This window comes from Corvus kubaryi, unplaced genomic scaffold, assembly GCF_017639235.1.
Source record: "Corvus kubaryi isolate FWS band 111438036 unplaced genomic scaffold, C.kubaryi_AGA036_p1.0 37292, whole genome shotgun sequence".
Classification (NCBI taxonomy): Eukaryota; Metazoa; Chordata; class Aves; order Passeriformes; family Corvidae; genus Corvus; species Corvus kubaryi.
The window spans coordinates 1,590,194-1,617,897 of NW_024581091.1; the positions used below are offsets into that span (position 1 = coordinate 1,590,194).

Below are 27,704 nucleotides of genomic sequence, written 5' to 3' on the forward strand. Positions count from 1 at the left end.
CGTGCCTGCGTGCGCGCGCGCGCCTGCGTAGAGCGGGCAGAAGGGCGGGGCAGCCAGGGGAAGGGCGGGGCGCCCCCGGGAGCTCTCCGCCAATCACCACCGGGCTGGCGCAGTGACGTCAGGTCCGCGCGCGCTATTTCCCGCCGGCGAGGACCGGGGGGGATGCTCGTGGAGTGACGGGAGCGGGAACACGGCCGCGGGCCGAGCGGGCCCCGCGCTTTGCGCCTGCTTTAACTGCTCCCGTTCTTCTCTAGGTGTGCCCGGCCCTTACCTTGGCCTCAAGGCATCGGTGTCCCTCGCGGAGCTTGGCCGGATGAGTTTGGTTCCTGACCCCCTTGGTGATGCCCACCGGAGCTGTTTCGCTTGGACGGCGGTCTCCAGCCTGTAGAGCCAGGGTGCGGTCAGTACTGGGATATAGTAGGGGTCTGCGGAGAGCTGTGGCCCCACCCATTGCTCAGTTGGAAGTTTACGGCTTTTCACTGTAATAGAAACAATTTTGAGTTATGCTGAAACAAAAAGCAATCTATGGTTGCAGTTCAAACACTAAATAAGGCCTTTCCAGGGTGACGGAATTTGCCCCTTGGGGTATTTTGTGTTTCCAAGAGGACAGCTGGGGTGTGTCAGACATCTCTTTTGGAAGCAACTCACCTTCTTTCTCAGGGGTCGTATATATAAGGATGGAAATACTGAAATAAATTTTGGTTTGTGGAAGAACCTGGTGTTGGTTGTTTCATTTTTTCTTGCTAAGGACCAGAGTCTCTTTATGCCCAGCTTGAACATATCAGGTGAGTTCAGGTGTGTGTCTGCAGTGGCCCCGAATGGGCCTTGAATCATCGCTGTTGGGAAGGGGGGGAACCTTTCTTAACCTTTGAATATCTAAACACCTTTGATTTACAAGAAGGACTCTTTTCTTTTCTCAGACTTGTTTGGTTGCTCACGGGCAATGAGGTGTAAGAGGATTTGCACATTTACTATCTAGGGCAGTTGTGAGTGAGCTCCAGCTCAGTTTTGTAGCACCAGCATGCTGCTGGGTAGGCTGAGGGGAGAAGCAGGGTCATGGATGCAAAGCCCTGGTGTGCATGGCTGTGCTTGGCAAGGCTGGAGCAAAGCTGGGGGTGTGTGGTGACTGCAGGCTGAGGCTGTCCTCCTGTGGATCAGGGAACTGCTTATGGCTATGGTTGCTGTAACCACCTGGTTGTTTGGTGACGGAACCTGGCTGAAGGGTTCTTTGTTGCCCAACAAAGTAAAAACTCTCTGGGCCATGCGCTGCGTGGTTACTTTTCCTCTTTAGTTGATAAGGAAAATCAAATCCCCAAAGCTCTTGATTTAAACTGTGATGTGAGAGGCATTGTCTCCCTGGAATGAAATAAACTAGCTTTTGGAACGGGCGATCTTGACACTTTCTGTGCCCATTTGCTGTAGTTGCAATTAAAATTACTTTAATTGGTTATGTAGAATAAGCCAAACACTGCCAAACCCTACCAGTAACCATCAGGAAGGCAGCCTTAGGCTGGGAGCTGGTTTGTGGGTGCAGTGTTTCAAGGGTTTGAAGTTCTAGTTCTTGGCTGTTGGTCCTCACCAGGAATCCAGAATATGTTGCAGTAGCATCCAGTGAGGATATTCAGCATCTGAAAGTAACCAAGTACGTCGTGCTCTTCTCTTGGACTTCAACCCTCAGTGTTATCTAGGTAAGCTTCTGGTTCTCACTGAGGTGACTAAGTTTCAAAAGAATTTGGACATTTTTTACTTGTAGTTTAAGAGTGGCTATCACCTTTCTGCTTCTCATTAGAAGTGAATGCAATGTCTGAATGCCAATCCGTAGCGTTTGCCTAGGGATTGCTCTGGGTGCACAGACCCCGAGTCGCGGGGGAACTGTGTTACAGGGGTGTGCTGTTTTACTTTTCAGACAGGTTCATGTCCCCAGCCCCCGCTGTTCATTGTGAGCAAACGCGCAGCAGAACGTTCTGCCAGCTGCCCCGCCATTCAGGCCTGTTCGGGGGCCCGTTCCTGGTGGAAAGGCAGGCCGCGCTGCGGGTCCCGAGCACTACGGGGCAGAGCACTCGCAGCTGGCCTCGGGCCGGGCTGCGCGGCTCCGGGAGCCCCGCCCGCGGCCGCGGCGGTGCCACGTGGCAGCGCAGGCGCGGCGGCCGCTTCCGCGGGGGGAGCGGGAGCGCCGGGCCGGGCCGGGCCGAGCCGCCATGAACTTCTTGCGGGGCGTCATGGGCGGCCCCAGCGCCGGCCCGCAGCCCTCGGGAGCGGACACGGTGAGCAGGGAGCGCGGGGGGGCCGGGACAGCCCCGGCTGAGGCCGCCCTGTCGCCGGCCGCGCCGGTGCCTCCGACAGGCCCGGGTGGTGCCCGGTCCTGCTCGGGGCCGTGAGCTGCTGGCTGGAACGGGAAAGGAGCAGCTCTCCCCTGCGGTGCCTGCCCTTAGGCTGTGTGTCGGGAGTGTCCCCTGCAGCCCCGGCGTGCTGGCTTATCCCCTGTGTTGTACGTCCCCTTCCAGATCCAGAAGCTGTGTGACCGGGTGGCTTCGTCTACGTTGCTGGATGACCGGAGGGATGCTGTACGTGCTCTCAAGTCATTATCCAAGGTAAGTAGCCAACTTCCTGAGTAGCGGCGTGAATTTCAAGTAGCTTTGTCAGGTACTGTTAAAAAGGCTTTGTTTGGGTTTGGGCTCGACCATTTATCTTTTTTCTCTCCTCCGAACAGAAGTACCGGTTGGAGGTCGGCATACAAGCCATGGAACACCTCATCCATGTTCTCCAGACAGACCGGTAAGCATCCTGCAGCCACTTTGGGCTGCTGCCCGACCCTTCTCTGCTGCTGACACAACAAATGCAGACCTGATGCCCTGTACTGACAGCTGGGAGGACAGCTGGGCTTCTTGGAACTCCTCTGTCACCTTGGCTTTTTGTGCTGGTAAATGTCCTCAGAGCCTATTCGGGAGTAAAAAGAACAGAATTCCAGGAACCAGAATGAGGGACAGAAAGACAAGCTCTAGGGTGAAGGTACTACCAAAGTGTGTCTTAGTGCTTCTCAGGGGCATCTTTCCACTGCTGTGGGAAGGTGAGTCCAAACAGATCACATTAACTAAATACACGGTCTTAAATAACCCAGATCAACCTGTTACTGGGCAAAAGGTGAGCCAGACAGAATTAAGAGGAAAAGAATGAAGTCAGCAGGCATGTGTTTTTGCTGGTATGTGTTAAAAAACAAGTTGGGTTCAGGTAAGCAGGAGATCGGGACTCCAAGGCTGCTGTTAAGACAGATGCATGAGTCTGAGTGCTCTGTGGGGACTAGAATGTAATACTTATGCACTCCAGTGTTTGGAATATCTTGATTATCCATCCTTGCAGTCACTGCTGTACCTGATAGCGCCCACATGTTGTAATGTGGAACCTGTTTGCAGTCCTTGGATTTAAGCTTCAAATACTGCACATACTTGGTATTTAGGTAGGCAAATGCATGGGGATAGTCATTCAGTCTGGATTTGAACATCAAGCTCGTAAATTTTTATGAGACAGTCAGAAGGCTGTGGAATACCTAGATGTACATACACTGGAAGGAGGAGCAGGTCCTTTGATGCCAATACCAAGGAGAATTAGGGAAGCTGCAGTTCAGTGTCTGGAAGGAGGCCTCCTGCTCTAGTTACGGATACAGGATGTGAAACCCTTCAGAGCTCAACCCAAGGCTGCTGGTTGAGGCCTTTCTTGCCTGGCCAGTTATGCCAGCTGGGAAGAAGGTGTGAGGCTGCTGTCTAGGCAAGTCAATGTTATTCCTATTGTGCAGGCTGGGTAGTTAAAATTCAATGTCTGACCTGGTGCAAACAGTGAAAGGGAAGGTTATAGGAGTAACTGTCACAGATGTGAAGGGGAAGCCCTTTAAAAAACTAGGGTAAGGAGCCTACTTTCATCCACTTATCTGCTCTGAGGGCAGATTTGAACTTTGAGAAGGGAGGTGGGGCTCTACTGATCGAGTTGAGAAGGCAGCCTGAACCCTTCAGGGCAGGGATATGAGGCTTTTTGGTGCTTTTTGGGGTCCAGTCGATCCTTTGGAATTTGTGTGTGCTGTGATTCTGCACGTGTGTCTTGTGTGACTCAGGCTGCAGTTGTAAGAAGTAATAAGTTCATGGGGGTTTTCTGGGTTTTCAGCTGAAGAAATGTGGGCTTTGAGATGTTGCTGGAGTCATTTGCTATTGCATGTTTGGTGGGCCAGCACATCATCTGGGCCAGGTGTTTGGTGCTGTGGCTTCTTGAAGGGAGAGTTGTAGTCCCTGTGTATGATCAGCGCAGGTGTTAACGTGTGTTGGGGTTTGTGTTACTGTTTGGTGTCAGTAATGGTAGAGGTGAGGCTTTGGGGACTCTTTCAATGGAAATCAAAGCCAGTTGAACTGATGAGGTGGTTGATAAGGGAGTCACAGGCTCACCTGTCCCCAAAGCCCATTGTGATGGGTGTATTGAACTGGGAGGCTGCTCTTTTGGTGGGTGCCCGCAGGTCTGATCTTTGGACCTTTCCAGCATCCATCTGAAGTGCCCTGAAGCTTTCTGCAGAAGTGGAAAATGCTCTTTTCCACCTGTTTATTTTTTTTGCACTGCAGCTGCTTAAGAAGAGAAGTCAATGGCTGACTGAAGTTATCTTCTCACATGTCACTGTGTTCATGTAAATCATGTACATGTGCTGGCCTGTGGCCCATTGGCTGTGTTGCTGTGAAGTTTAAGATGACAGCAGGTTTAATTTGATTAGAAAAATGTAACTGTGTCCAGTTCTCAGTTCCTTGAATGCTGAGGTCTTCCTCTGAATTGGTTACAGCCTTTACTCTGAAACAGCAACGTACTCCTCCTTAAGTGGAAGATGTTGTTCCACTTGTTAGACAGTTTACTTGTAGGTTGTGGGAAATGGTCTCCTGCTCAAGTGCTTAAAACTTGTTCTATAGAAAACTGATTTCTTTAAGTTTGCCAGTTCTGTGAATTGGACATCCTAGAGCCTGAGTCAGCTTCTACATGTTCCAGACTTACATACACTAGAATTCTTATGCCATGTGTTTATTTTGTAATATGAAGTAGTGATGTGGTAGAGGACTTCTGCTGACTTCTTGTTGAGATGTTGCTACATCCCATGAGGGATTATTTTGAAAAAAATTTGCTGTTTGACTGTAGAACAGGGCAATACCATTTAACTGTTGGTGTGAGAGAAGGCGCTGGAGTGAGAAGTCGACTTGATCCTTAACTGCTTTGTTTGTACCTATATTAAAAGGTTTTTGAATTTCAGTGTGATGACTGAAAGAGCTGAAAGAGTTTGGAGCCTAATATGTGGACCTAAGAGAGGGCCCTTTTTTTCCCCTGAGGCTCAAGTGTCAGTTATCCGTGTGCAGGACAGTCGATGCACAGGTGCTTTCATTTCCACAGGTTCTGCTCTGCTGTTGTTTGTGAACTTGGTGGGGCCCTGGTGTCTCGTTTGAATGCTGTGGAAAATCACCACTAGCAGAGGCAGGTTGGTTGAGGTGGCTTGTGCTGAACTGGTGCACTGCACAAAGGCTGCCTCTTATGGATGCCTGAGAAGTCCTGTTTCTTGACTGGTTTTTACTATAGAGTAAAAGCTGGGCAGCTTCAGCCTGAACAGAATAATCAATGAGATGTGGGATGTGCTGAACAGCAGATGGTGGCAAGGCAATGAACAGCAGAGGTGGGATGCTGCTGTCCTCATTTTGTGATCTCTTATCTTTCAACCAGAGAAACAAGGCCTGCTTTTAATCATGTGTACATTAAATTTGCTTATCCTTTTGGAACTGCTGTAATTTCCCTAACAGGGCAAGTTAGAAAACCCACCAAGCTGCAGCCTTGCTTTTCAGATTTCCAAGAAATAATTTCTGTGTGTTTTTAGATGTGGAATTGCTTCATTTCTATGAAAAGGAAAGCATAGACTTTGTAGTAGTGTGTTGAAGAACTAAGATGACATCAGCAGACTAGAGATGTGATCATACCTGCTAGATGAGACTGTTTTCATGGACTATAAGGTTAGGTGGTTGTTCAGGCCTCTGCTCTGAACCAGCCTAGCAGCCTCATGAAATGCAAATTTATCTTTAGTGTGGAGGCCTTACTTGGAATGCCCTGGAGACCAGTGAGAGTAAATACTGAGAAGCTGGAGTGAGAGAGCTTTTTTTGACTATCTTCTTTTCAGATGCTCGATAGAGTCATGGAAATGCTGTGAGGTGTGTCCTTCTGCACTTGGATACACCTTTCTCTGTGATTTTAGAGGGTTTTTTTGGTTGTTTTTTTTTTTTTTTTTTTGATGGCCTGTGCTTTCATTCTTTTTTGGTTTAAGAGCAATAAAGCAAGTAGCAGAAATGGTTATATGCTGCCCCATAAACTCTTGTGCTGTGTCTTGTTTGTAGTGTAGGGCTTACAGGTGGTTCAACCTTGGTAATACAGAACAAACAGGTCCCTCCTGAAGCAGGGCTTGAGAGGAGAGTCTGGGTGTGAGCAGGTGAACTAATGCTTTGGGGTTAGCAAGGCTTCCCTGCAGCTTCCTGGGGGTGCTGGAGTTCAAAACCCTTTAATAATTAGGTTTAGTGGGTTTGGTGACATGGATGCTGCTTGTTTGTGAGAATCCACAGCTGTTGCTACATTCCCCTGGAGCTCTGAGGTTTGGCTCTGGTTCTGTCTGACAGTGTAGCAGGGAAGGCCCCACCTGGGAAGGTGCGGAAGCTTTGTCTGCAGCTTCCTTGGGTGATCTTCTGGCAAGTCTGAAGCATTCCCAGAGATTTCTCCTGGAATAGGAGCAGGCTGGAGGGAGTGAGTCAGAAAGTTTAAGCCACACCTACAGTGAAGCTTTCTGTGGTCACCTGGTGTCGACAGACTTCCTGAGGCTCACCGGAGGGAGTGGAACTGGGAAAAGGAGCTTGACTCTGTTCAGGGAGCAGACAGCTCATGGTTATGTGGTGCTGCAATAAATCTGTGCTTCTTACTTGGCCTAGTGCTGCAAAGGGAACTGCCTGGGCGGAAGAGCAATGTTGTAAGAGTAGTTGGAAATAAGTTATTAAAGAAAAGTGGTTCTTTCATTTGCAGTTCAGATTCTGAAATAATTGGCTATGCTTTGGACACACTCTACAATGTAATATCGAATGACCTAGAAGAGGAGGAGCAAGGTAAGCACTTGGTAGTAATAGTTGTATTAACTGTGGGGTTGCTTTCCTTGGTGCTTTGTTCAAATTATCAGCTGTAATACTGTGATTTACTAATGCTTACCTAGACTTGCTTTGTTACTGTGTATAGCTCTTAGGACAATGCTAAAGATCTTTTATGCAACTTGCATTAAAGTGACACTCGATCTCTTGCTTACTAATTTTAAAAACTTTTTGTTCTGTGAACAGGAGTCAGGTTGGAATGGGATAACTTTTTTTTCTAGTTTGTAAGTCCAGAATCAAGTCCTTCTTTGCTGTTGGGCAAGGGTAGTTCTGGCTGTTACTGTCAAATGAGACTTCACCATCTCACGATTTAACAAGGATGTTGAGATCTAAAATCTCAGGTACCTGTGATAAGGTGCCACACAGAAGTGTGAGAACCTTTTTCAACCCTGCTGCAGCAGTGGAGAAAGATATTTAGAAAGATTCTACTTGTCTTTGTACGGCTGGGCTGTGAAAATCCATGCCACCCCTTCATTTTTGAAGGGCATTAAACCAGTCTCAAAGGCCAATGAATGTTATTCTAAACCATGTTTCAAATTGTGCTTGGCTTTCTTTTCCATGTTCTTCCAGTTCCCCATCTTGATTAAAAAGGTTTAGAACAAGATCAAAGTTTCATAGTGCTGGTGAATTCATGTTTGTGGTCAAGGCCATGATTCTGGACTGGACAAAAGTGTTGGCAGGTTTTTCTGAAGAGCAAAGAATAGTCCGGCTGGAGTTGTGTGTGAGAGATGAGCAGGGTTGTAAGGGTTATGGAGTGCTTCACTTTAACCCCTGCTGTAAGAACTTCCTGCAGGAGAACTTCTGGCTGCTGTAGGAAGCTGGGATGGCTGCTTTGGAAACCTGAGCTTATGCCGTAATTTGTTGTGCTGTGTGGAAAACTGTTCAACTTGTAAACCTGTCTCTTGTTTCTTTTTATTTTATCTGCACTGACAGATGACTCTGAAGGTAAAAGAACCTTTACTTAGATAAATATGGCACTTTGTTTTAGCCCTAGTTGCTATTCCTGCCAGTAACACTTGCTGCCATTTAAAAAGGACACTGTAAAAACTTGTGCTGGAGCTCAGGGAAGGCATTTTGCCTTCTGCTTTATCCTTACTCTTTGGAGCTCAAGTGTGTTTCCAATTTGATTGCTCCTGTGACTTGGCATGTTGAATGCCACCAGATCCCCAGAGACTGCAGTAATGGTAAATTCTTGATAAGGATGTCAAAGATGTGCAGCCCCAAACTGGTAGGATTTTAAGGGGCCAAATTTTGTGAACAGAGTTTCTGTTGGCAAGAAGCTCTGAGGCTGGACAACCATGTGTGAGCTGCACATGAGCATCCTTCACAGTGTCTCTTTTAAGCAATGCATGTTAAAATACGGTGTTCACTTCTACCCTAGGTTACCACTAATGCTTTGCATGTTCTCCTTTTGAAACTGATTTTATCTTTTAAAACTAATTTCTAGTTTGCAGTGCTGCTTTCTAATGAATTGCTGAGAGCTCATCTTAATAGATGGAAGCTGTTGGCTTGAATTGAGGTAGCCCTGGGAATGCGTAGATTTAAGGAACAATTATGGATAGAAGGCTGGTTGCAAGATTTCTGGTGTAACTGGGAAATAGTTTCCCTTTGCCTGTTTGTTTTTTTTTTAAACATAGTAGAAGAAATACTTGAAAAGAAAAAGGCGATTTGGCCCTTTCATAGAAGAATACTGAGCTAGAGTAAGAAAAACCAACTACAGCCTGAGAGGCTGTGTACACTGCTCAGGTTTTGCCTTAGCACCTGGAACTTGTGCAAGGGCAACACTTGGCATTGAGAGTTCAACCACTTGCTATTTGCAGCTGAGGGTGGGACATGATGTTCAGTCACAGCTCATGGAAAAGTCCAAGTTAAAATATTTAACTTAATTTTGAAAGTAAAATGTTTAGGTTTTTGGGCTCTCTCTCCCTGGCATGCAGCTAGCTACAGGATGTGCAATCCATGTGTGAGTGATTCCCAGCTGAGTTGCCTCTTATTCTTTAGCAGCAAGTGCAGAAGCTGAACTTGTGTGGAGTGTTTATCTTCATTTATGTAAATGAATATATGTCAGTTCAGGAATGGCGCAGACTTGCTAAGACCCTCAGCTTCAGAGAGGTCACTGTTGGACTTAAGTCCTGCTAGGGGCTACGTGCCTGGGCTAGAGTTATTTTGCACAGTCTGTCTTCCCTTTTAATTTTTTTTGTAGTATTTCATCCTTTCTGCAGCTAGAAATTTAGAGCTGTGTTGCTGCTCCTCTGCCCCTGTGGTAAGAGATATACTGCTAAGGCTGCTTCAAGGGGGAAATACAGCTCTATGACATGAGAAATGATCAGCTACTCTGGTGTCTGGGAGGCCAAACAGATCTTTTGCTGCACTGGAAATCTGTCACAAGTAGACCTTACAGAGTGATAACTTGCAGTGAATTAAAATTGTATCCTTGACACCAGACTTTCCTAGTAGTCTTTTGGTTTCTCTGTTTTGCTGTAGCCCAGGAAGGTGCAGAGTGTGGAGATGGTATGTGGTCTTTGACCCTTTTGGTAGCTGCTCAGTGGTTCATTAGTGTTTCCTTGATAAGGCTATAAATCCTGTATTTCAAGTAGGAGGAAAAAATCTGAAGACTTTTGGATTTGGTCAGAAATTATTTTGCTTTACTGTTTATTTTCTGTTTATTTCTACTAAAACAATCCCTTTCCCTTTGACTTAGAATTGCTCTTGCTCAGTTTTTCAGCTGACATTCCTTAATTATGTCAGCCAGTGGTACCTACATGCCACTGTTCTGTGGGACAGTTACGTAAATGGTCACTCAGCCTAGAAAAATAGCACTGGTGCAGAGATGGTGCTTGCATGGGGTTTTGTCATTTTGTGGGATACTTTTGCATTTGTGTTTGCATTGTGTTCAGGCAACAGTGATGCATGAAATAATTATGTGAGACAATTCATGTGCTAGGCCAGTTCTGCGTAACTGTAGAGTGAAGAATGGAGTGGCACTCGTCTGGCACATTTGAAATCACTTCACATTCCAAGAGTGAGAGGTTTTGATGCTTATCTGTGTGACTCTTCTCCCTTCCTGATGTTTAAGTCTTTTTCCTATTGCTAAACCCAGCAGAATAATTAAGGTATTTGGGCCATTTAGCTTCAGATGATTTATATTCCTCATGCTTCAAGGCTCTTGGTGCGAAGTGTACTTTGCCCATTGGTGTAGGGTACTTATGAGGGGCTGCTCTCTTGGGTTAGCGGAGCTATGTGGGGATGTAGCTGCTGAGATTCCACAGTTACATTTAGAATAATGTAGGCTTCTTGTTGTGAAAAGCTCGTTTTGGTGTTTGTTTTGAAAATAATTCAATTAACATTTATAACAGTGACTCAGTCTTTTGGTCACCCATGGCCTTATTTTAGTCAGAATAAAAATCACTGCCGCTGAAGTTGTTCCAGTTGTGTTGTAATATGTTGGTTTTCACTGTTGCAGAAGAAAACTCAGCAAAACAAGTTGATGATCTGGGGAGTCAGTTCACAGAGATTTTCATTAAACAGCAAGAAAATGTCACTCTGCTGTTGACTCTGGTGGAGGTGAGTAACTGTGTCGTGTTTAGGCTGCTGAGAGATGGGTGGTGCTTTATCTAATGGAGAGAGCCATGGTTTTGTCCTCCTAGTGAAGTTGGTGTGAGGGGTGACGTGTGCCAGGATCCAGTGAAGGCGGGGCTGGAGGTGAGTCAGGACTGACGTGCATGAACACCTTTGGCGCAGCTTTTAAAGCCGGGGAACATGGAAGAGAATCACAGAACTGTTTAGGCTGGAAAACGCCTCCAGGATCATAGAGTCCAGCTGTTAACACGGCACCACCACGTTCACTGCTAAACTATGTCCCAAAGTGCCACTTTGACGTTTCCTGAACACTTCCAGGGGTGATTCCACCACTGCCATGGGCAGTCTATTGAATGCCCAACCACCTTTCCAGTGAAGAAATTTCCCCGAATAGCTAACCTAAACTTCCCCTGGTGCACCCTGTGGCCATTTTCTCTCATCCAGTTCCTTGAGAAGGGGGTTTAGTTACTTAATTAGAAACAATAAAAATTATTGCTCCCCAAACAGCAGTGGTTGTCCCTTGTGCAAGGATTCTTTTTCAGATGATCATTAAATCATCATGAGACAGTAATGAGATGCAGTTCAAGTGGAAAGGGTGACTGCTTTCCAGCAGCATGATATTTAACTCACTTTCCAATGGTTTTGTCCTCATGTCCTGCCTTTTTACTTAGAGCTGTTAAAATTTTTGTTCCAAAACTAAGAGTATGATTGTGCTTGAGAGTGAACAGTACCAGTACTCTCTTCTTTTTTTCCTTTCCTTTTTAGTCCGACTTCAGTAAAAAACATGATATTCCACTTTTCCTGTGTGGAACCTATGCTGTGCTTTGAGCAGTATTAGGCATCTGTCAGTGTATCTGAGTTAAATACTGAGGACTTCGTTACTTAACTTACTCCTTTCCATCCTTTCAGGAATTTGATTTTCATGTTCGTTGGCCTGGAGTGAAGCTACTGACATCTCTCTTAAAGCAGCAAGGGCCTCAGGTGCAGCAGATCATTCTGGTCAGCCCCATGGGTAAGTGCTTGAATCCATTGCTGGTACACTTGGAGCTTGATGCTCAGCAGACATGGCAGAGGCCTAGAGGAGTCTTGAGCAAGATGTTCTAAAGACCTCCAGTATGAAAAGGCTGTACCTTTTCATGTTTGGCTTTTTTTAACTGTTTCTCGCAGGTGTTTCCCGCCTCATGGACTTGCTAGCAGACTCCAGGGAAGTTATCCGCAATGATGTAAGTACAGAGGTTCTGAAGGGCCCCTTCCATCCTCTCTATCCGTGTATCGAGGCTCGAGGAGCCAGTGCCTGCTGTCCGTGGGGGCTGTAGATGTGCTCAGCTGTGGGGTGTGAGGGTGTGCCTGTGACCCTGGCTGAGGATTATGCTGCTGATTCAGCATCCTTCCAGGAGCTGTGACTTGTGAAAAGCAATGGAGCTCTAACAAAACGCAAGTTTGATTTCTCCTCTCCTCCACCTGTCAAGGGAGTCCTGTTGTTACAGCAATTGACCAAAAGCAATGCAGCCATACAGAAGATTGTTGCCTTTGAAAATGCCTTTGAGAGACTTCTGGATATCATAACAGAGGAAGGAAACAGCGATGGAGGTACAGTGGAGTCGTAAGACTTAGCCTTGTGCTTCTGCAACTATGAGCTGATGTTTCCAGGCTTACCTTAGGGGGTGGTTGGAGCTTGGTCAGTGGGAAAAAGGATCACAATTTATAGAGTGGTTGGAACAAGAGAAGCAAAACCAGGTTGACCAGGTAGCTGTGTTTCAGTGTCTTTTGAAAAGTTGGCATACTTAGTTAAAACATCAGGTCACTCCTCTGAGCGTGTGTGAATGAGTTAGTGTGCTCTTGCTTGACCTAGGCCTGTGCATGTATCTGCTTGGAATGGCAGTGTCAGATGTGTATGCTGCGTTTGTCACTTACTGAGTTAAGCATCTGCGTTCTTCCCGTGAGATCCTTGGATGCTTGGAGTGGCTGGAAGTAACAGCTTGCTGAGTTACTTCAGCTGCACTAATAACTTCAGTTTTCTGCTCAGCTCCTTGACAAGTCAGTCACCTGTTGGGAGGGGAGAAGAATTTTAAACATGAGCAAAAAACAAATGCAGCACTTGAGGGCTTTTTTTGTTTTTTACTAGCAATACATGATAAGTTTACTACAGTCTGTTTCAGTGGCATGGCAGGTTGCTGTTCCATGACCTTTCTGTGGGCTGCAGGAGCAGTTAATGCTTCTCTCCCAGCTGTATTACTCCAGGTATGTTGGCATGGAAATATTCAGCAAACCTTTGATTTAAAGCTGCGATTTTTAGGCAGCTAATAATTTTGGGAGACTTGTTATGTAAATTCCTAGGTGCTAAGACTTCTCTGCTTCCCCCCAGCTACTTATCTGTTCCTCTGATAGGAGGAGCCTGTATCTGAGTGTAATCCAAAAACTAAAGAGTAGCTTTGAGGTTTGAAGATGGTAGGCAGTGATTGAAGAGAATGAATGAGAGCCAGGAAGAGCTGCTGCCTCAGAATCATGACACAGTTCAGGAGGAACTTCATTTGAGTCCATTTGATAGGGACAGTGTGGTCTGGCTCTGGAACAGGTGAACTTGAGGACACAAAGTGATGGTGAGGTTTTGTTGGTGGCTTTTCCCATTTACCAACTTAACTGATATGAGCTGTACATGCTTTGGAAATTTGCTTTGGACTTGTGGAAGAAAAACTATGGTTTCACAAGTTTCATAGTTACTGATCCAAGCCTAATGTGTGGTAAGAATGAAGAGCTCAGAAATGTGTGCTCTGTTCCATCTAGAACATCCTCAGCGTATGGACAAGCTAATTTGTTTGTGTGGCATGTTTTGATTCACCTTGTGATTTTTGTCTCATCAGGAATAGTGGTGGAAGACTGTCTCCTCCTGTTGCAAAACTTGTTGAAGAATAATAATTCGAATCAGAATTTCTTCAAGGAAGGTTCATACATTCAGCGTATGAAGCCTTGGTTTGAGGTTGGAGATGACAACTGTGGGTGGTCTGCACAGAAAGTGACTAACCTTCACCTGATGCTGCAGGTAAAACGCTGTTACAACTCCTCGTTACTGATGCCATCTCTTTGTCAGCTCTTGTGCAGTGAGAAGTGTAATGTCACAACTGTGAAATCCATTTCTTCAGCTCTGAATTAGCTACCAGTGCTCATGAGCTGTGCTGCTTTCAGCACAAACCATGTCAGAGGTGAATCTGTGATGGCTGGCATATTGCATAACTTGATGTCACCTGAGATATAACAGTGATTTAAACTAAAAACAGAATTAGGGGTGTTCTATGTAAAGAATCCCCCGGTATGAAACTGAAAATCAAGCAGCTGTACGTAGCAATGCGATCAGCATTCTGTTCGTTGTCTCCAGGCTCCATTTTAGGAAGCAGTTCTATTTCAGTGAAACCTCAACTGAGCTTGGCTTTGTGTTCGAAGGTCCCCAGCTCTGCTCACACAGCAGTGTTTCCTTCTCTGTAGCTTGTGCGGGTCCTTGTGTCCCCCACAAACCCTCCTGGTGCCACCAGCAGCTGTCAGAAGGCCATGTTCCACTGTGGGCTCCTACAGCAGCTCTGCACTATCCTCATGGCCACCGGGGTTCCTGCTGATATCCTCACAGAAGTAAGAGGGGCCAATGGATGGAGGGGTGGGGATGTTCAAATGGGTGATAACAGCAGTCTGCAGGGATAACCAGCTGCTGCAGAGGCTAACTGAATATTTGCTAAGCAACTATTTCAGATGCTGGAGATTTCAGCTTCCTGCATGGGCAGCATAAAGAGAGGAGTTATTTACATTGTGTTCTGCAACCAGAAAGGGTTTGGATTTGCCTATTTCCTTCCTTTTGATTTCAACATAGCCCAGACCAGCTGAATTCATTCATGGCTTTCCCTGGTTTGGGGGTGGGTTTCTTGTGTTTTTATTTTTTGAGAGTCTACAGATAGTCTAATTTGATAGGCTTCCAATGACGAGGGGTTTTAGATTCTAGAAAAGCCCTGCCAGCAATGTAGGATGAGGGATTTTTCCCTTGAAAAAGCCTTATGCTTGGATGGAGTGTGGACTGGTTCCTTTATTCCAGTTCCTAATTTCTTAAAAGGTTTCACCTTTCCACTTTTTAAAATGTCCAGTTTAGCTGTTATTTAGCTGTCATAGCAAAACTGATCTGGCATACAAAATGAAGCTGGAGGTGACTGAGCTCTCTGTCCCTTAACCTTTGCTCAGCATCTTTAACAGCTGTTAAATGCCTTGATTTCATGCACACTGGTTTTACTTAAGTCTCTGAGCTGAGACTTGAAATGCTCATCTTTTCAATACTGAACTGTCAGGGTAATCTGGAATAATTTTGAGGCATCTGGGTGGTAGCCCATGACTCAGATTTAAACATGGATTTAACTTTTTTCTCTGCCCTTTCCCTAGACCATTAACACTGTATCGGAGGTCATCCGAGGATGCCAGACAAACCAAGACTACTTTGCCTCTGTAAATGCACCTTCTAACCCACCAAGGTAGAGGAAGGAAAGTGTTTCAACTCTGTTAGGTGATAATGTATTGGTATGGGCAATTGTAAGGCTTTTATAAATTTCACACTTGGAATTACGATCCAGAGTAACAACTTCAAGTTCATGTGGGGTGTATTGGATACAGCATTAAGGTGTCAAGTGTGTTTGCAGAGAGATGAGGCCTAGAACTGGTATTATGTGGCACCTGAAAAGCAAATGAGCAATGGCTTAGAAGTCTTAGATCGGGATGTGCTGCCACTGTCAGCCAGAGGACAGTCCCAAGAGGATTTGGAGGCAAGAGAGACGGATAATCAATCTCTTGTTCTGTGTATAAATAACGGAAAAACTTTTAACACCTTGGGTTTTAATACCCTTGTTTGAAGTAGTAATAGATGCAGTGGTAGGCCATGGTATCTTTCCTTACCCGTGGAATACACCTGTATTATGTACCTGCAGTTGTTTTCATTCCCAGCTTAGTTCTGAAGGCTCTTCCTTGCTTTCCCAACAGGCCTGCAATTGTAGTGCTGCTCATGTCCATGGTAAACGAGAGGCAGCCATTTGTGCTACGCTGTGCTGTTCTCTACTGTTTCCAGTGCTTTCTGTACAAAAACCAAAAAGGACAAGGAGAAATTGTCTCAACGCTTCTGCCATCCACTATTGACGGTAGGCCAGGGCACCATCTCTGCAGTGAGTTCTGAACTAGCACCTGTTTAGTGCACCAGCTGGTGTCTCATGGAAAGTTACTTACCTTCTGGTAAGTGACTGACCCAGGCAGGGCGATTTGGCTTAGATTTGTCTAAAACCTCATTAGTTTGATTTTTTTTTTTTTTTTTTGTGTTCTAGCTGTGTTGTCTTAAATATTTTGCCAATTATGTGGCTTGTTTTAATCTCCCTTGTACCTCTTGGCCTCTCTGGTAGCTACAGGTAACTCTGTCTCGGCGGGTCAGCTGCTCTGCGGGGGCCTCTTCTCCACGGACTCTCTGTCCAACTGGTGTGCTGCCGTGGCCCTGGCCCACGCCCTGCAGGAGAATGCCACGCTCAAGGAGCAGCTGCTGCGGGTCCAGCTGGCCACCAGCATTGGCAACCCGCCCGTGTCGCTGCTGCAGCAGTGCACCAACATCCTCTCACAGGTACAGTGCTGCTCGCCCTGCTACAGCATGGGTGTCCAGGGGCAGTGCCCCTCCTGGGCAGGGGCATTGTGGGGACACGAGTGCTGCCTTGATGAGGAGGAGGATTCTCTTTTGCAGGCTGTTTTTTAAGCTTTGCTTAAAGCTCCTTCAAGGGGAGGAGAACAGCAGCAAATCTTGCTTTTCCATCAGATTGCTGCTTGATGCTGCCTATTCTCAGTTGGCCCCAAAGCATCCAGGCCCTAAATGTGGTTTAAAGGGTAAAGTCAACTGGCAGAATCCCTGGTCACGTTGGGGTTTTTTTGCTGAAGAAGTGCCTGTTTGGTACTTAACCTGAACCTGCTAGCTGGAAACATCATGAAAAAAACAGGCTGTCATGTACTGATGGTTGGCTTTGTGCAAAAATAAAAGCTTTTTTTGAGCTTGTTCAACATGTTAATACCTGCTTTTGCAAATGTCAAGTGAGTGAAGTTCACCTCCTGGCCCATGCCTCCTTGTGACACTCACCTCTGTTAGAGCCATTCAGGGAAAAAGCCTGTGTAGTAGTAAAGAGTTGGTTAACTCTGGTGGCACTTAGACTTTCCTGCAAGTGAAAATAATGGCTGGAATCCTGAATTTTTTCCTATGACTTTTCACCTGCTTTAGCTAAAAATAGCCAGTATTCATTTTTATCCTATTCCTGGCATTTCTGTGTAAGGTAAATTTGAGTCAGTAAAAGTGCTTGTGCTTCTTCAGCACTACATGATAAAAGGGACTCAGATATGGGGGGATGTTTCTGAAATGTTCCACTTGAAGGTTCTCAAGTAATATGTGTGTAACTTGCAGGGTGATAAGATCGACAGACGGGTATGTATTTTTTGGCACAGCTTGTGCATTTTCCTGCCAAAAGCAGGCCTTTCCTCTTGTCTGGGGTCTGCTGGGGAGGATTTCTTTAACTGCTTTTTGATGTGTTTCCACTTACAGCTTTGTGTTGCAGTGGTTTGGGTTTTCCCGGGCGTAACAAACTCTTGGTGCCTCCAGTGGAATCTCTGGGAGTGCTCCCCAAAACTGTGGGATCCGTACCTTGGGCAGCACGGGTGCTTTCTTTCTAGGGGGCAGACTAATTGACCATCTGTTCACATAATAGGTGTGCTTTCTTGTAAGGAAAACTAAAACTGTTAGAAATAGTGTTTTCTGAATGGCCTGTAGCAAACAGTTGGTACCATCAGAAGTGGGGATATGCTGCTGATATCCTGACTGCTAAAAGAAAAACTGTCTAATCTGCCTTCCAGCCTGCCTGCCTTCCTAACTGGGAATAGCAGGGATCTTGTCATGAGCATGTGACCCCTGAAGAGTTGTTTCATTTCCAGGCTGTTACTTAAAACACAGCTGAGTTGGTTGTTGGTGGCACAAAAAGAAGTGTTTCTGTTGTAGAACTGTGTTGTGTTTTACCCTGTTGATCACAGCCGTCCTGGGGGGTGGTAGGGCTGGGTTGTTACCAGCACTGAACTGTGGAACAGCAGCCATGGGGAGCTGTAACCTGTCAGAGTAGGTGTTATTACCATGGTATGTCTAGAAAATAGCTCTGTTTTAGAGAGGATGTTTTGGGCTGTGTGAAAATCCTTAGGCAGAAGGCACCGATTTGACCTCAGCACAAAAAGCAGTGCTTGACAGCAAGTATGGTTTGCAGCTGCTTCCAGCATATGTGTGTGCTGAAGTGCTGGGCTGCACAAGCAGAATTAACTCCATGTTTCTCAGGAGGGAAGGGACACTGGTACCAGTGCTGGGGAAAGTTGAGCTGTGGCCATGTGCTCTAAGCCCAGTGCCAGTTACAGGGGTTATTCCTAGTGTGCATGGGATGGCAAATCCTTCTGGGACAATTAGAGCCAGTATTTGTAAATGGGGGAGGGAACACTTTCCTTGGTTGCCATCTGAATGTTGGATGAGATGGATGCTTGTCTTAGCTCAGCTGGGCCCAAATACCTGCAGCAGAGACAAAATTGATCAGACAGTCAATTTGGAGATAAAATTAATTTTGTCTGTCTAACAAAAATAATATGCTGCAGTTAGCATTTGCCTTGCTGGCTTAATGTGCATATTGTCTGAACCAAAGGCCATGACAAGATTATTGTTCTTTTACCTAGAAAATAATACTAGGAACACCTGGCAGTTTTTAGTCAGCAGGGGAGGTCTTGGTGATGCGTCTTTCCCAGGGAATCCTTACCTGACTAAATGTACACCTTGTTCCTTCTTTTACAGGGGTTTTGTGTGTGTTCCTTCATGTCACCCTTGTATTAAAAATGCAGAACTAACATGTTACGATTTTATATTGGTGCTGATTTGCATTGAGTCATGTTTCACATCTGTGTTGCTTGCTGGTTTGCTCTGAAAACAGTTCAACATGAACGGTTTGATCCTTGTTTTATCCAGCATTAAAGCTGTTCAGTATAACTAACAAATGGGTGTTTGGAAAGACATGACTTGTAGTTCATAAAATGATAAGGTGGAAGAAGGTGAGTTCTGATCCAATACAGCTTGGGTTTGTATTTTAGTCCTCTCTGTGGAAAGGTAATGATGGGGGTGTTTATTCTTCACAGGGCAGCAAAGTACAGACCAGAGTTGGACTACTGATGTTGCTTTGTACTTGGCTGAGCAACTGCTCCATTGCTGTCACCCACTTCCTTCACAATCCAGCCAATGTTCCTTTTGTATCCTTGACTTGCTTACAGAGTAGAACCCCTTGCTTAGACATTACTTGGGTTACTCATGTTCAAGTTAAATGTTTCTCTAGCTCAGTTTATGGGGATTCTGCAAAACAGAAACTGCACTGGGCCAAGAGAGAAAATGAGCCTTTTGTTGCCAGTGCTCTGTGTACACTGAGCTGTGTGTAAGATGCACATACCAAAGTAGTTGAAAACTGTTTGTCTGCCAGCCAAGTGTGTTTTTAGTGCATCAAGCTTGTTGGTATTTTTAGTGTGAACTAAACTTACACTGAAGAGGCAGGAAGAGTGCTTTGTACTGCTGTAATTTCTGTGCTTGTTTTTCAGGAAAAAAATGATCAGGTACTTGAGCACATAAAGCTAAACTGGCACCTTATCTACACTGCAGGAGTGTTTTGGAACAAGTAAATCTCTCAGGTTAAACAGCTACTCACAAATTTATGGGAAACCACTGATTACCCAAGTTCTTCAAAACAGGATTTAACTTTGCAAGGGTTTTGTCAGCTCTTTTGTCTTACTTCCTAACAAAGCTTGGGTTTGTGTGTAAATAAAAGGAAATGTATACAAGGAGAAGTGTTACATGTGTTGTGATTATGAAATACCTCCAATATCCTTATCAAGAGTTCTAGCTCACAGGGCAGATAGCTGAAAACCTTGGAGAAGAGGAGCAGCTTGTCCAAGGCCTGTGTGCACTTCTGCTTGGCATTTCCATCTACTACAATGACAATTCCCTTGAGAATTACAGGAAGTAAGTATGACAGAGAAATAACAGGATGGTAGGGAAAGGTTCTGTCAAAGGCAGATGGTGGTTCAAGAGGCTTTTAAGTGGCACAGCAGTAGGGTTAAGACTTGAGACAGATAAGAGTTGTATCTGCAGAACCCACCTTGAGGGAATGATGGGTTCACTTCTTGTCCAGTTGTTGCCCTGTCAGTGATTTGTCTCTTCCTTGTAGAGAGAAACTGAAGCAGCTGATTGAGAAGAGGATTGGCAGGGAGAACTTCATTGAGAAGCTTGGCTTCATTAGCAAACATGAACTTTATTCCAGAGCTGCTCAGAAACCACAGCCTAGTTTCTCTAGCCCAGACCACATGATGTTTGACCATGAATTTACAAAGCTGGTAAAGGAATTGGAAGGTGAGATGTTACACTCATTTCTCTAGGTTTTGTCATGAACTGATGGATGAGCTACCAAACATCCTGTGTTACTCTTTAGTGTGATGACACTAAAGGTTATGGTAATAGCTCTAAGTAATCATATACCCAAGATGCAGTTTAAGTGTTCAGTAAAAACACTCTGACTGGATTACCTGATGTTCTTGGGTGAAATGATTATCAATAGATTCTGGGAGTTATCACACTGGCCAAGAGGTGTTGACCTGTGCTCACATAGAAACTCAAGTATTGAGCATATACACTGGTCGTAGAAGCTTCATTTGCTGAAGTATGTAATCCAGATATTTGCTGTTTGTATTTGATAAATTAAAAAAGATAAATGCTGAATTTCTTGTCTTGTTAGGAAATGGACACTTGATTTAGTCAGTGCTTCACAGATTGTCATCATCCCTAACATCTGACTGGTGTCCTGTTTATTAATATTGCTCTAAACTTACATCAGTCTAGAGAAAGAAAAAAAACCTTAAAACAGCAGTTGTAAACATGGATTTGCCCAAGCAGTTTCATCTGCATGTTGCTCTTGCAGTCCCAAGTCTTTCACTTATTTGCAAAATTATTTGGGCTGCAGCTGTAGTGGGGCTATACTGCCAGTAAAACACAGCTTTTTTGATAGGAAATACTCAAAACACCCATTTACTTGTCTGAAACAGAGTAAAGCAGTAAATGTGCAAACTGCAATAAAATCACCATTTCTATTAAACCTTTGTGACAATCCCTTTTTTAATGTGTGGGTGGAGTTTCGAATGCTATGAACTCAAACTGTGAGGCAGTGAGACTTTTTTGAGGACAAAGATGTGAACTGGGCTCTAGTTGACAGAAACTGTTTCTGACAGGTGTCATAAGTAAAGCAATTTACAAGTCCAGTGAGGAAGATAAAAAGGAAGAGGAGGTCAAGAAGACATTGGAACAGCATGACAACATTGTGACTCACTACAAAAAAGTCATTAGAGAGCAGGTAAGAGGGAGCTGGACCATACATGTGCCTCTAAAAGCTGTTGGTTTTGTCTTTTGGAGGTGTTGCGATGCACTTAGATCCCCCTTGTTCCAAAACAAATAAGGAATCTAGCAATGCAGAAATGCTTCTAACAGCACTGATGTCAAGGTTCAACTGAAATGTCAGTGTTTGGAACACCAGTTAATTTTTTTTTTCTTGGGGTACATGCTCGTACCAGTGTTGGAGCGTTTCTTTTCAAATGAGAACCCAGAGAACTTGCAGCTCTTCAGAGATGCCGTTCTTAGTTCTGTGCTCTCACTTTGATGACTGATGAAATGGGGCTGCGTGAAGAAATGGTTTGTTGGTGAAGTTTGGGTATACCTGCTGGGATTGGACTCAAAACCTTTTTCCAGGGATAGTTAACTTGTGTGGTTGCTGCAGCTTAGGTGGAGATGTAGAGGAGCAAAGCTAATTAACTTAAACTGCTAATGGGAAGCTGAAGCAGGTGTTTTGAGATCAGAGTGTGGGGTACATAAGGCATTAGGGGCACTTCAGAACTATGAGAGGCTTTACTGAACATGTGATGTCTGTAGTTAACATGATTTCTTAAAAGACTCCTGAGGTAGTAGACTAAACAAATGCAGGCTTTAGTATGCTAGATAAAAATGACAATTGGCAAATTTCCCACCTTCCCCTTTCTCCTCCTGCTGTTGGTGTGACAGGCAGCTGTATTTCCTGGGTGTTTTTCCTAGGCATAGCTATCTAGGTTTGCAGGTGGCTTTCCTGCTCATCTGTCCCATGTAGCACCAAGTGGTGGAGCTCAGGTTCTGCTGCTTTCCTTCGCCTTCCTGACAGGATTGTATTTGAGAGTTAGTAGTATAACTATATATATATATATATATATAGTATTGTGCCTTTTTTTCTTTCACAGGACCAGGAACTTGAAGAACTAAAACAACAAATCAACACTTTAACATCTCAAAATGAACAGCTCCAGGCTACAGTCACACAGCAAGTGTCTCAGATCCAGCAGCATAAGGACCAGTATAATCTCCTGAAAGTACAGCTAGGTAGGCTTCATGAGTAACAATATAAAATCATCTTGCTTGTGCAAAGATGTTGTGATTTCTGGCAAGCTGCAGCAGAGCTCCAGCAGAGACAGCCTTGTAGGTGTAAGAGCTCACACTTTCTGTGGGAGCTGCTGGGAGAGGCTGCCTCTGCCTTGGGTAAAGTTAATCCAAATCGGTTGCTGCCTGTCCGGGTTCAGAACATGACCTGATGGGCCCTGAAATGTGCTGAAGTTTGGGTCTGGAACGGAAGTGTGAATTGGGAAAGATGGTATGGCCAGTGTGCAAGATGAAGCCTGTTACTGTCACTAGAGAAATTGTTAATTTCATATGTAAATCAGGGCAGTATGTTCTCCTTATCCCAAGGTCAAAATGCTGGATAAGCTGTACATGACATGATTTAAAAAAAACCCAACTCCCTGCATGATTGCTTATGATTAAAAACACCTAAGGAAACAATTATCTTCAGAATTTGCCCATGCTGTTACTTTGGATGAACTGAATGGCTGAAGCAGCAGGCAGCATACATACCTGAAGGAATGGCAAATGAGAGCTCTTCATAGTTAATTCTTTTTTATATGTAGAGAACTGTTAAGTACTGTGCTTTGCTCCTTTAGTTGGAATGAGAAGGGCTTGTATTGCCTTGTGGGGCAGGAGCAGGATGGGTAACAAGTACTTCGACTGGTGTGCTGGAAGCTAAGTTCTAGAATTGCTTGTTTGACCTTTGTTGTAAACTCTTGCTGTTTAGGAAAGGACACCCAGCATCATAATTCCCATGGTGAGACATTTCAGATGAATGGCATTCAGACAGAGGAAGTGAGCAAATTGAAAGAGGAATTGGAAGAGTGGAAAAACAAACATGAGCTGCTGCAAGGGCAGTTAAAAGAAAAGGATTCCGTGATAGAAAAATTGGTAAGTACTGTCTCAGTGGGACTTGATCCAGCTGCCAATTCCTGGTTTCAAGGATAACTTGCCTTAGGCTGTGCATGTCCTCATTGTGGCGGCAGCCAAGCCATCCTGCCGGATTTTGTGCTGCAAATAGGGAATATGGTGGGAGATGGCTTGAGCAGAGCCTTGTCTGCCTCAAACTGCTGCCAAGCAGAATCGGTGCAGCTGTAGAATCAGTGCTTTATAGGCTGTTTTCAAAAGAGGGTGGGGGAAAAAATGGTAGGGATGTGCTAGGAGCTTAGTGCTTTGTCACAATGCAGGGCAGTGTGTGCTGTGTTTATTTGGTGCATGTCTCCTGCATTTGCACTGGTGGCAGGTCCTTCTGCACCCACCTTAAAGGACAATCCAGCTGCTCTCACTTTATCAGAGAGCTTTGATGTGCATTGCTCAGCCTGCTTGCAGCTTCGCTGCTGGGAATTGTGATAATGCAAGAACAGCTAGGGCTGTTTTGACATGACTACATTTAGAGTTCTAGTACTAAAGCTGATTTTCTGTTGTTCTTACAGAATTCTTCCCAGCTGGAAATGGGAACTACAGAGCAGTCTTCACAGACCAGCAAATTTGGTGGCTTGGAGCACAATAATGAGCTACAGAAGGTGAACTTGTGGTATTTCAGCAAAGCTGGGGTGAACAGGGGTAGCTTGGGATGGGAAGGGAGCTTTACCCTTCAGGGAGGCACGCTGATGCTTGAATGTGTTGCTGGTTTTGATCAGGTATCTTTGTGATGACGGTCCTAATCTTGGAGTATCAAGGTTATGCATCTAAAAATGAATAGGTTGTTTTCACTAAGCAGGTTTGAGCCAGCAGAAGGCACTTGAACTGACTGGCAAAATGTGTTTATCCAATGCAAAAAGGATGTTTAAATGTTATGAAAGTTTCCAGGTATTAGATGTACAGCACAGAATAAGTGTCTGAACTGGAGATTCAGTTCTTTAAGGTAGCTGTTGCTCAAGAAATACCTGGCAGAGTTCCTCTCGTTGGAGAACTAATGGTGCCTGGATTAGTAAGTCATCATGGGTTTCTGCACCAGGAAGGGCAATGCACAGAGGCCACTGATGGGAGTCCAAGTGGTATGAAACACCTTTGTAAAAGTCACTGAGGCTCATACAGGTGCCTTGGTTGGGCATTGCACAGAAAAGAGTTGGTAAGAGCAGGGTGGACAATGGGGCACATTGCTGTCTAGCCCTTTCATTTAGGGAAAGAGCTGTTGTGGTCCTTTTAAGAGGCAGCTTTCCTGTTACATTTTGCTAGTATGAAGCAGTAGGCTCAGGAAGATTTCATGTGAATATCTTGTTTTATCCAAATTAACTGAAAAGTTTTGTCTCTGTTTCCCAAAGGAGTTAGAAATGCTCAGGAGTCAGATACAACTACAGTCTGTGGAAATCTCTAAGCTTCAGATGGAGAAACAAAAGCTACAAGTAATGGTACTGGTGAATAAGTTGTTTCTTTTACCCATGGGAACTAAATCTTCAAGACTTGCTTTCCTGCTACTGTCTGTAACTACTTTCCTAAACCAAGCTTGCTTTAAGTGCACACAGATTCCATCAGTGTTTCAAATTAAGTAATGAGTTACCAGACAAATCTTTCATGACTGTGGAGGGGACTTTTAGTCAAGTTAGTGCTCTCTGATGGCACTGGTCCTCAGTATTTTTAAGCTATTATCAACTACTGGCTGTTCCAAGCTTATACTCTAATTAAAGGAAATAGCCTTTTTGAGGCACAACTGTGGTATCTTACACAGGAGACAGATTGTTACTCTTACAAACAGCTGACGATACTAATTTCCAAGTTGATGTACAGCTGAAGGGCAAATGATAGGGGCATCTGTCTGTGCAGGCCTCCAAATGCTGCAGCAGTTTTTTGGCTGTATACTGCACTGATGAGGCAGTAAAGCCTTGTGGCTAAATAAATGTGACTGTCTTCCAAACTAATACAGAGCCCGAGAAAGTTGTCCGAAAATGTTCCAGACACTTCAGCAGCAGAGCTAACAGATCAAGCTGTGGGAACATGGGCCCCATGAGCAGTTGACAGACAAGTGTTTAGTGTACCCATGGTCCGAGGGATGCAGGCTCGGCTGCTCTGCAGGAAGATGCTGTTGCACAGGTGCTGGTGGCCACATGTGCCCGTGAGGCAGAGGTGTGTCCTGGTGTCCCACCAGCTGTCAGACCACCTCAAGGCTGTCCCACATCCTACTGCCTCCCTTGCTTGGAGTACTGGCTTCAGTGTTCTCCAGCTGGAGAGGCATTGGTCTCAAATTTGTGCCATGTGGCAGTTGTAGCTGACAGGCAGCTGCCACGTTTTGGAAATAACTTTGTGTAGGGCTGAGATGAAACTCCTGTTATTTTTAGTAGTCTTATGCAAAGAATTGGATCTTTAGCCTAATAAATATACTTCTGTGGCGCTTCAGAAGTATAAGAGCAAAGGTGGATTGCCTGTAATAGGGTCTGCCTAGAAAAACCCCTAAAAGCCTTTCAAGTGCAGCTGCTATGAAATAAAGGTTTCGCCTTGTGTTCTCCTTGGTGTGGTACGTGTGTGTGAGTCTGAGACCCGAGGAAGCTCAGATGTGTTTGCTGATGCCTTGCAGCATGGGATGTACATAATCACAATATTTCGGCTATGCTGTAAAAAGATAATATGCTTTTAAAGAAATGACGGTGTAATGGCTCAGCTTGCTGTTTTAGTATGTGCAGCACTGAGAGTGAATTCCTTGTCCACAGACTACAACTGCAGATCCCATGTTAGGAGACAGTGGTGCAACAGCAGCAACCGGCTCGGAATTGGAGGGACGACTGGAGCAAGAAATAAAAGAATTGAAGGTGGGTAGTGGATGAGCATGAGACCAAGCCACTGGATACTGGGCCTTCAATTAGGAGGCTTCTACAGTAGCCAAAGCTGGTGGAAGTGGCTTGTTTCTTCAGCATCCTCAGTGTTTTCAGGCTCTGGAGGGGAAACTGCATGTCTCCTTTATTTTTCACTTGGGAAATGAAACCTTGTCTGCCTTTAAGGAGTTGGTAAGAACAGTCTAGGGTGTAGCTTTACTCTGACACAGACAGTCCAGTTTGACTGGAGGAAGGTAACCACTGTTAATGTTGTTCCTACTTTATCCAAGTTGTAATAGTTTGGGTAAGGATGTGTAAGTGTATGTGGGAGCAAGGCTACAGGAACCAATGGCGGGATGGAGCTGCAGGAGGTTGTATGTAGAATGTGTTTGTAGGATACAGGGCTTCAGCTTTTCCTATGCTTGTATTGTAACTTGATGAGGATTTTCCCTGTTGTCAGAGTCAAGTCAAAGCTCTTTCTGAGGAGAAGGAATCCCTAAAGCAGCACCTGGACTCATCCAGTAGTACGGTTGCTATATTGCAAGATGAGAAAAGTAAATTGCAGCGTGAAGTTGCGGAATCCAAGAAAGAACAGGATGATCTCCTGGTGCTTTTGGCTGACCAGGATCAGAAAATATCTGCACTGAAGATCAAATTGAAGGATCTTGGTGTACCGGTAAGCAAAGGAATGGATTCAGTGAGTTCTTGGGTCTGAGGCAGGTCTGGGCATGGTAATACTTGATCCAAAAAGTCTGGTGAGGCCCCTTTCTGTAAGTAGAGGCAAGTTAAATCTACCAGAGTTACTTTTTCAACTTCTTTTGGCAGCCATCAATGAAAGATGACCACTGCCTGTTGTCCCCAGTGGCCAGCCATCTTTAGCAGAGAAGTAAAGAACCATGGCCATTACAAGATGACAGTTGCATTTGATAAGCATTAATTGATCTGGCATAGTAGCTTTAGGTTATCTTTAAGCTTATTTGCACTTGGCATTTGTCTTGCCTTCAAAAGGTTGCATCAAATAAGGGGTATGACTGCTCTCAACAGATCTTGTATTAATTTCAGGTTGAAGATGAAGATGATACTGAATCTGGAGATCAAGGGGATGAAGATGAGGATGGGGATGAAGAGGAGCAAGACTAGAATGCTGTTGTGTGTTACCATGAAAACTAGATTGCATTGCTGTTGGGGAAAAATCTATTACTGGTGTACAAAGGAAAATGTCTCCTTATAGGAAGCAGATGGGGAAATGACAACCATGGGCCTAGTTACAAGTTACTCAAGTGTTGGAAAACCCTTTGTATTAGGTAAAGCAAACAAAAACCAGTTTCAGTTCTACATGAATATCCCAAGTTGTACTTGTTTAGAAGTTGCTTCAGACACTGTTTAAAGCAGGGGATGACAATGTTGCTGCCTTGGTTCATTGTCATTGACAGTTCTGTGCATTTGTCTATGGTTTTAACTTTCCTGAGCTCTTAACATAATTAAATGCAAAAGTATTTGGTTTAACATCTGTCACATGGAGTCATTCCCCCTGCCTTCAGCATGGAGCTTCAGTGTAGTTTGTGGCTTCCTCTCAAGAGCAGTGGCAGGCAGAAGGGTTGGGGGTGGCCTCTGCCAGCCTGGGGGCTGGTTCTGGGCGTGCTAGGGGACCTGCACACAGATGTGTGCCTGGACACC

At 44.9% G+C, this 27,704-nt stretch overlaps 1 protein-coding gene across 8 annotated transcripts; it reads left to right on the forward strand.

Annotated features, from left to right (window-relative positions):
- The first annotated feature begins 2,137 nt into the window (after positions 1-2,137).
- USO1 (USO1 vesicle transport factor) lies at positions 2,138-27,533 on the forward strand. 8 transcript variants are annotated; one of them, XM_042026954.1, is made up of 26 exons: positions 2,138-2,264; positions 2,505-2,591; positions 2,711-2,775; positions 7,066-7,145; positions 8,118-8,129; positions 10,648-10,748; positions 11,673-11,775; positions 11,931-11,986; positions 12,233-12,353; positions 13,625-13,803; positions 14,244-14,384; positions 15,177-15,265; positions 15,768-15,922; positions 16,178-16,389; positions 17,212-17,232; positions 18,963-19,073; positions 19,715-19,833; positions 20,039-20,220; positions 21,093-21,214; positions 22,125-22,263; positions 23,009-23,172; positions 23,715-23,804; positions 24,546-24,632; positions 25,926-26,024; positions 26,488-26,703; positions 27,090-27,533. In XM_042026954.1, the coding sequence occupies exons 1-26, from the start codon at positions 2,199-2,201 to the stop codon at positions 27,165-27,167; spliced, it is 2,895 nt and encodes a 964-aa protein (XP_041882888.1). In that variant the 5' UTR covers positions 2,138-2,198; the 3' UTR covers positions 27,168-27,533. The 8 variants fall into 8 exon arrangements, with proteins under 8 accessions (XP_041882888.1, XP_041882890.1, XP_041882892.1 ...); XM_042026956.1 differs by having other exon boundaries at positions 16,184-16,389; XM_042026958.1 differs by lacking the exon at positions 17,212-17,232.
- The last annotated feature ends 171 nt before the right edge of the window (positions 27,534-27,704 follow it).

Bases quoted from the DNA above. Each gene is read 5' to 3' on its own strand.
- USO1 (XM_042026954.1), top strand. From the start codon at position 2,199: ATGAACTTCTTGCGGGGCGTCATGGGCGGCCCCAGCGCCGGCCCGCAG. The intron at 2,592-2,710 runs GTAAGTAGCCAA...TCCTCCGAACAG, and splicing joins CTCTCAAGTCATTATCCAAG to AAGTACCGGTTGGAGGTCGG. The intron at 24,633-25,925 runs GTACTGGTGAAT...CCTTGTCCACAG, and splicing joins AACAAAAGCTACAAGTAATG to ACTACAACTGCAGATCCCAT.